We start from the raw sequence: 7600 nt of genomic DNA on the forward strand, positions 1-7600 counted from the left end.
TAGGCAGCACTTTTTGAGAGGGGGAAGGGGAAAAGGAAATTCATGCATCGTACAATCTCTCCGGTTCTTGCACGATGCAAGATGTGACAGAATGGGGAGGGTTAGCGATCGCTCCTCTCAAGAGCTGAATAATATGGGTAAAATTTTTCTGTCCCGTAAAGCATCAAATAATCGGATGCATCTACACAATAAGTAGCTCTCCTCTCTGACGCATCACCCTTTATTCGCACCATTCACAGTTCAAGTTATCTGACTCCACAGCTGAAAATACCTGCTTCTATTTGAAGGCGAAGATGCATGTCCCTACTCATGCATTACAATCAGTAATGCACCACCATTTGCTATGCACCACAATAAGCAATACAGTATAAATTTGCAACTGACAATATCTTCCTTTGCTCCACTTGAAGCTGAAGATTTCTGCCCCGGGATCATTAATATCTGAAGATGCCTGCCTTGACACAATTCGCAACTGAAGAACTCTGCCATCGCTCAGGCGCGGATCTAGGAGGGGGTGATGGGAACGACTGCCTCCAAGAGCTGAATAATATGAGAAAATTTGTCATTCCCATAAAATAAAAAGGATCAGCCAAACTTACACAAGTCGCCCCTCCTGCCACATCGTCCTGGATCTGCACCTGTCCACAATACATGATAGCACTTATTGTTAACCAAGATGACTTGAAAACAATCATATGGAAAAAACATTTTAATTATAGAATGGTATGCACAAGTTCTTAATCGTTATCTTCTTCATCTTCGTCTTCCTCATTGTTAATCTGGAAGTACCTCAGCTCGTAACTGTCTTTCCCAGATGCTACCACACGCAACCAATCCCTTAGATTGTGCTTCTTCAAATACTTCTTCGTTAGGTATTTAAGGTACCTGCAAAAAGAATGATTTAAATCAGAATAATAAAAATACGCCCGGGCTGACAAATCTCAGGTGCTAGGTCTCCTATAATTTATTTTGGACTAACAAACGAGAAAAGGGGTTATCAAGAAATTTAGCAATGCCTCGATCTTTTCTCAATTTGTCAAGCCCTGCATAAAACCATGTAAGTGATTCATAATTTAGAGTATTGTCATGCTATTAGGCTGACTCCCCACACTTAATAGTACATTTCAATACAGTGAAATCTCAACATAACAATACTCCGCAGATCAAGAAAAATATTAATGTAGATGGATAATCGTTATATTGAGGCATAAGTTTAACAGACAATGAACATTTGCAAGCAAGATTTTAAAGAGAAAAAAAAGAAGAGGGTTTTATTGTTATACCAGTGTTTCACAGTAAATATTCTTACAGAATTTTCAATTGCAAGAAATTCAGTTTGACAACAACAATAAAAGTTTTTGGAGGCAAGTTTTTCCCATACCCAAAAAAAAATTTTCAAAAATTATCTCAATTTTTCAGGGACTTGGTGACCCCCTTTATGTTTGTAGGCAAACTGACATAAATTAACCTAAGGTGGTGGAGACTAGACTTTTCTTTCCGAGTTTACTTCAGCATAAAATCCAGAAAATATGCTTCCTTTAACCTCAGGTGTGTTCTATAAAAGCTGAGGATAAAACCGCCAGAAAATCCAGAAATATAGGTACAGTAAAAACTCAGTTTTCAAATAAAACACCCACGTAGAAATCATTCACGTTTTATCCTCCATTGCTCTCTGAAGTCATCTTATAAAATTATCGCAAACAAGCTTTCCTGATACTTTCCACGATATAAGTTTTGGAAACATTTTGCATGTCGTACGATATAAGATTGCAGCAATACGCTCTTACACACAGACTTACAAAATCCCAGTTTCCTCTCGACAATTTCTGAGGTGTTCACATCCATCGCGTGATGTTGCAATTTACATTCTCGATTTCCCTATTTTGCTGAAATTTTTTTGCTTTCGCTCGGGCAACAATAATTTATTTCATCACAAAAACATAGAATTAAATTTTCTTTAAACGAAATTAAACTCACCTCTTAGAGAAAGCAATATCAGCTGTGATGGTTATCTTTGACTTATTCCTCTCTATAACGACCGAATTACCCAAGTTATTTGTCTTGCCGCTCACCTTGATCTTGTCATGTAGAAATTTCTCCTTTAATAATAAAAACAAAAACATGAAGTTGCGAATACAGGAGAAAAGCTAGATACAATTTTATTAGGCTACACTTTACTCTACACCTAGTTATTAAATTTTTTTTCATCTACAGAATGCTGCCACAGGAATCGGAACTATCCACTTATTCCACATGTGAAACAATTTACAAGCTTATCAGTAAGCAAAGAAAAAATACTGCAAATAAAATTTGACTGGGTTCAACTCTATAACCATAGGTGCCAATTTACTCGAGAAATATGTAGTTTATCATGCGATGGCATATTTCGCATCAAACAAAACACATCACACAAATAAAAGGGGAAAGCCCATGTACTTTTTTTGGGATTGCACAGGTGACTATATTTTAATTCTATTTCCGCAGGACCTATCTTTTGCTGTCCCAATTTTTTAAAAGCAATAATTGGCAACTTTTCCTCCTCTTGGCATCATATTTGGCGACAATTACCGATTTTCCGTACTTGATATCCACATTTCCAATATTTTTCCTGAGAAAATGTGGCCAGCCTGGAATTGATAGGACAGAAGGAATTTTTAGATTTTTCATTTAAACAAAGCACAATTTAAGGACTTTTAGGGATTTTTCCTTGAATGCAATGTTGCTGCAGTTCCCCAAGAAACCCTCTCTATCTACTTTCATTTCTTTCTTTCAAACCGAGTACAACTAAGGGCTATCACCATCTCTGAGTGATTTACTACCAAGTGAGTTGTGCCAAAGTATAAGCTTGTGAACCTATCAGTTTGAGTGCATATCTAGTGTTGTGTTTTGATTTTTCAGTGCTGCCATCTTTATTTCAGAAATGAAGTGTTACAGGGTTTAAGCTGGATAAAAAATTTCTTTCGCAAAATGTTACAATGCTAATATAATGATTTGTCTACTCGTTTCGTACCTCTTGTATGCATTTTTGCAAAAGCAGCTACTACTTCTTTCACATTCTAAGATTTTCTTTTGCATTTTCCAAAAATGCGACTGTAGCTCAAACCCTGATGTGTTATGATTGAATTACATTTGTACTGTTTGTAGGTTTGTTGCGAGACTTTTTAAAGGGGGAGATCGGCATTCGCGCCTTGAAGTTGGGAACCACAGAAAACCAACTTCAGCTGATCACCACAGCGGCAACGGTGGTGGTTCGAACCCGGGACCTCGCGACGCGAGTCTGTCACTATGACCACCACAGCAGCTCCTAGCCACTGCCGCTAGGGTGGTCATAGTGACGGACTCGCACCACCACCGTTGCCACTGTGGTGATCAGCTGAAGTTGGTTTTCTGTGGTTCCCAACTTCAAGGCGCAAATGCCGATCTCCCCTTGAAAAAGTCTCACCACAGAGAGCAAAAGACAGACAAAGAGCACAAATGTAATTCAATCGTAACACATCACTCCCTTTCTGAAATATAGACGGCAGCACTGAAAAAAATCAAACAACAATACATATGCACCCAGACTGTTAGGTTACACACACAGTTACACCACTAGGTAGTAAATCGCCCATAAATGGTGACAGACCTGAGTTGTGCCCGGATTGAAAGAAAGCTCCTAGCCACTGTTAAACATGCTATAACACACTTTGAACAAATGCTTCTAATAGGCATTTCTTGTTATTCACGCACATATTCACCTGGTTGAAATTTATACCACACAGTCTCGATAGGCCAAGGCGCTGTAATGTTTTTTTGCAAAATCTTTTTTTTTTTTTTTGCTAAGAGGTCATTCAAGTATTGTGCCAGCATAGATGGGGTTGCCTATTTGCTGACTTTTGATAAAAGGGTTTCGATGATACGTATGCCATCAACCACCCTTTATAAAAATACAAAATATTCTTAATGGCATCTTACGCAATGTGGCAAAAACCTTTTGCTAGTTTGTGGGCACCTGAACTAACATTCCCCTTAATAAGTCCCCTACAGAGCCACTTTAGTGATATTGTTTCGCAGATCCTTCAAGTGCTTTGGCAATGTGTCCGGGCCATGTAATTGTACCAGAACTATGCCACGAATCACTCACGTGATCCATAATTATGCAGCAGTTAACTTGCGTGATGTAGAACCACACTGGGTGCACTGCTTTAGTGCTCTAAAAATGTGCCACGTCACTCAAGGGATCTCTAAATGCACAACGGATCCCTTAAAAGTTCTGGAACTGCGTCACGGGTTTCTTAAGTGATCTATGAATGTGCCACAGACCTACTTCAGTGATCTGAAAATGTGCTGTGGGCCTCCTAAATGCTCTGGAATTGTGCCACAGGTCATTTAAGCAACCTGTAAATGTGCTGCTCAGAGTTCATTTTTACAAAATTTGGTTTGAGGGGAGTCAGGCCACATATAACCTTCAGGGCCACATTTGGTCCGCAGGCAGGGTTTACTACATATGGCTTACAAGGTGGGGTGGAGGGTAATGAATTTCTTGAAAAGCAATTGAGTTCTTGGCTTTCAAATAGCATTGAAATTAAATGGGATGCAGTTTAGACCCCTTCAGAAAGTCACCAACTGTGGCACCTCGGAAACGTTTACCTTTTGCTTCAACTGGATTATACTGCCTTCTCGGTCTGCCAGGGCTTTAATCCTGCTTAGTGAAATAATATTGCCATGTTACTGGTTGTGGTGAAAACAGAGTTGACAATTTCAGTCCGGGGCAGGCCCCCCCCCTTTAATGGCAGGATCTGTTTGCAGCCTACAGGTATAGCCACTGATTTGCATATTTGCATGCACCTATGTTAGCGATTGGACAAAAAGTTTTATGCTCTAATGCAGTATTTCTTAAAGTGGGCGATGGAATGGTCCAAGGGGTGATAGAACCTACTGATTTTACACAGGATCCTATGGGTTTACTTGAGTTAGGGGGGGGGGGCAATGGAACAAAGTTTGGGAGACTATGCTCTAATACAGCGGTTCTCAACCGGTGCTCCGCGGCCGTTCAAGGAAAATAAAAAACAAAAATAAAATTATAAATATTTTTAACTAGTAACAAAATAAATCAGTAACTTTGATTAATTATTGAAAAATTATCCTACGGGGCTCCGCCATAGAATTTTATTTGAAAGGGCTCAGCGAGTCAAAAAAGGGTGAGAACCGCTGCTTTAATACATTGTTGAACTACGTGTCATTTCACTCCGTGGCAGGATATTCTGCTCACAGTCACGTTTCAGCACTGATTTTTTAAAAATTCTTGTTACATAGCGTCTGTTGGGCCGAGACCTAGTAACCCAGTGGAATTAATTTTACTGGTCATAATGGGGCTCTATGTTGCCGTATTTTTTAACATCTTTTCAGTTTTCGCTGGGTGATACTAGATGGCGCTGACTTTGCAGAACATGATTTTTCTCTTGTTCACCGCGTTTTTTCAAAAAGTCAAAGCAGCCGTTCCATTTCCAGCGCGTCTCTCTCTTGAATTATTATTCCTCCCTTCTGTAGCTCAAGTCATTTGGTTTATTATCTGGTCAGGTTGTATCATACCGTTATATTAATTCGTTCTATTTATTACTTATTCATCCACTGCCATGCCTTCTGTCTTATTGGTTTATTATTTAAAATGCACCTACAGAATATTTCATGCCCGGATCTGTTTATTATTAAAAAAAGGGTCCAGATATATTTTTTTAACTGATATTTTTTTCTATATTTATGCTTGGTGATTTCTATTGTTTTGCACGAAGATTTTTTTTTCTCGCCGTCAGACATGTTCGGTGCCAAAAATCGCCAAGTCGACCATACGACAGCTGTTCTTTTTTATTTCCCTTTCTCGGGGTTACATTAGCCTCGTCACTGCTTGGTGCCAAAGGCGTGCCGATACTGCTTTTTCACCTTGAAATTAACAGAAATTGATAATAACATGTAGGAGGGGTCAAAAATTTATTGATGTAATACTTGAACGGTCCCTAAGAAAGTGTTTCATTTTGTCCCCCTTTTCTTATGAATAAAAGAAATTTCAGTTCAAGGTGACATACTTGATTCCCAGACAAGATTCTTTAGTGGACCCCAGACCACAATTTTTCCACAGCATTTGTAAAATTTTAGCACGAATTAGAATTACGAAACACTGGCAGATACTTACGAAGTCAGCAGCATTCATGATACCATCTTCAACGGGATGACTACTATCAATATTGAATTTGAGTTGAGTCTTCTTCTTCTTGCCCTTGCCTTTCGCTGATGGCTTCACTGGCTTTTTCCCTCCTTTTGTCTGGAGGACAAGGGAAAATTTATTTGAAAATCTAAACTACTTAACAATACTTGGCGGATAAAAAAATGTATATATTTATTTTACGATCACTTGAAACACCAATGACTGCCTTGAACCCAATTAGAATGAAATACTGGACAGCACCGGCCAATCTGTTGATCAATGTTTAATGGTTGCACAATGTCTATGACAGAGTTAGAAAGCCTAGCTTTTACATCTCTAGTAATATATTTTTCTCCCTTTCTTAAAATTATCTGGGTCACCTAAGAATCAGGGTATTAAGTTTACATACATGGGTATTGTGTTACAGTCAACCGAATTGGCTGCTGGCAACATACAGAAAAAAGCTTCGATGACTGAAAAACCTTGAATTCAAATGCCACGTCAGGGGTCTGTCCAGACATTTTACATACACAGTCAACGAATGCTCGTCAGAAAAATTGCAACTGACCCCCCGGTGCCACCTACACTTCAATTACATTGATACCTCGTTACGATACTTAATATAACGATAATTATTTTTCTCAGAAGTCTCCTGCGGAAATGACTATAATGTTAAGCTGGTCTCTCTCAGTATAAGGCTAATCCCTCTATAACGATATTTTTCTGTAGCCCACAGAGTATCGTTATACCGAGGTTTCACTGTATTGATATCGAATCCGGCCACATGGCAATAATTTCGTCCACGTGTCAACAAATCCGAACTCCGACCCCGAAGATTTCAAAATCACGGAAACTAAACACTTCACCTGATTACGATAATCACCATTAATTTATAAATTCAAATGGTGACGAAAAATTTTTTCATTTATTTCAAAATGTTAAATTCGAGGATAAATTAGGCCCATCGCAATCAAAGATGGCGACCTGAGTTTGAAAGCGCATCAATGCAATACTACCAATTTGTTCTGTTAAACTAACGTATAAATTGAAAGAAAATGTAACCCCCGTTGTAAGTAAATGATAAATGTGAATGAGAAATCAAAAATTAATAAATGATAAATTGCAACTTACTACAGCCATCGTGACCACGCTGTCGGAATCTCCACTGGATTAACGAAGAAAATGGATACAAACGGTTGTCTGAGACCTTCCGCCACTTGAATTCTATATAATTCGATGACCATATGACCGGTGTAAAACACACCCGTTTTTTTTCTCAAGGAATTTTTTTTTTTAAATTTATATTCTTAATAATATAAGAGTTTTGGTTGAAAGATTAAAAATTTAGGATGAAGATGGTTTGCATAACTTATAAAATTTCTTTTCTGAAATTATGCCAGTGAGAGTTTGGTTAAAAAA

At 38.4% G+C, this 7600-nt stretch overlaps 1 protein-coding gene across 1 annotated transcript; it reads right to left on the reverse strand.

Moving 5' to 3' along the window:
* Window positions 1-694: 694 nt before the first annotated feature.
* On the reverse strand, window positions 695-7395 carry LOC149078096 (large ribosomal subunit protein eL22-like). Its single transcript, XM_089241692.1, has 4 exons — window positions 7313-7395; window positions 6170-6298; window positions 1978-2099; window positions 695-885 (listed from the first exon to the last, which is right to left on the reverse strand). Exons 1-4 carry the CDS (start codon window positions 7319-7321, stop codon window positions 738-740), a joined length of 408 nt encoding a protein of 135 aa, XP_089097818.1. The 5' UTR covers window positions 7322-7395; the 3' UTR covers window positions 695-737.
* Window positions 7396-7600: the final 205 nt, after the last annotated feature.

Source organism: Pholcus phalangioides, unplaced genomic scaffold, assembly GCF_987345545.1.
Source record: "Pholcus phalangioides strain wild (caught in Gottingen) unplaced genomic scaffold, Ppha-v1.0 ptg000014l_1, whole genome shotgun sequence".
NCBI lineage: Eukaryota > Metazoa > Arthropoda > Arachnida > Araneae > Pholcidae > Pholcus > Pholcus phalangioides.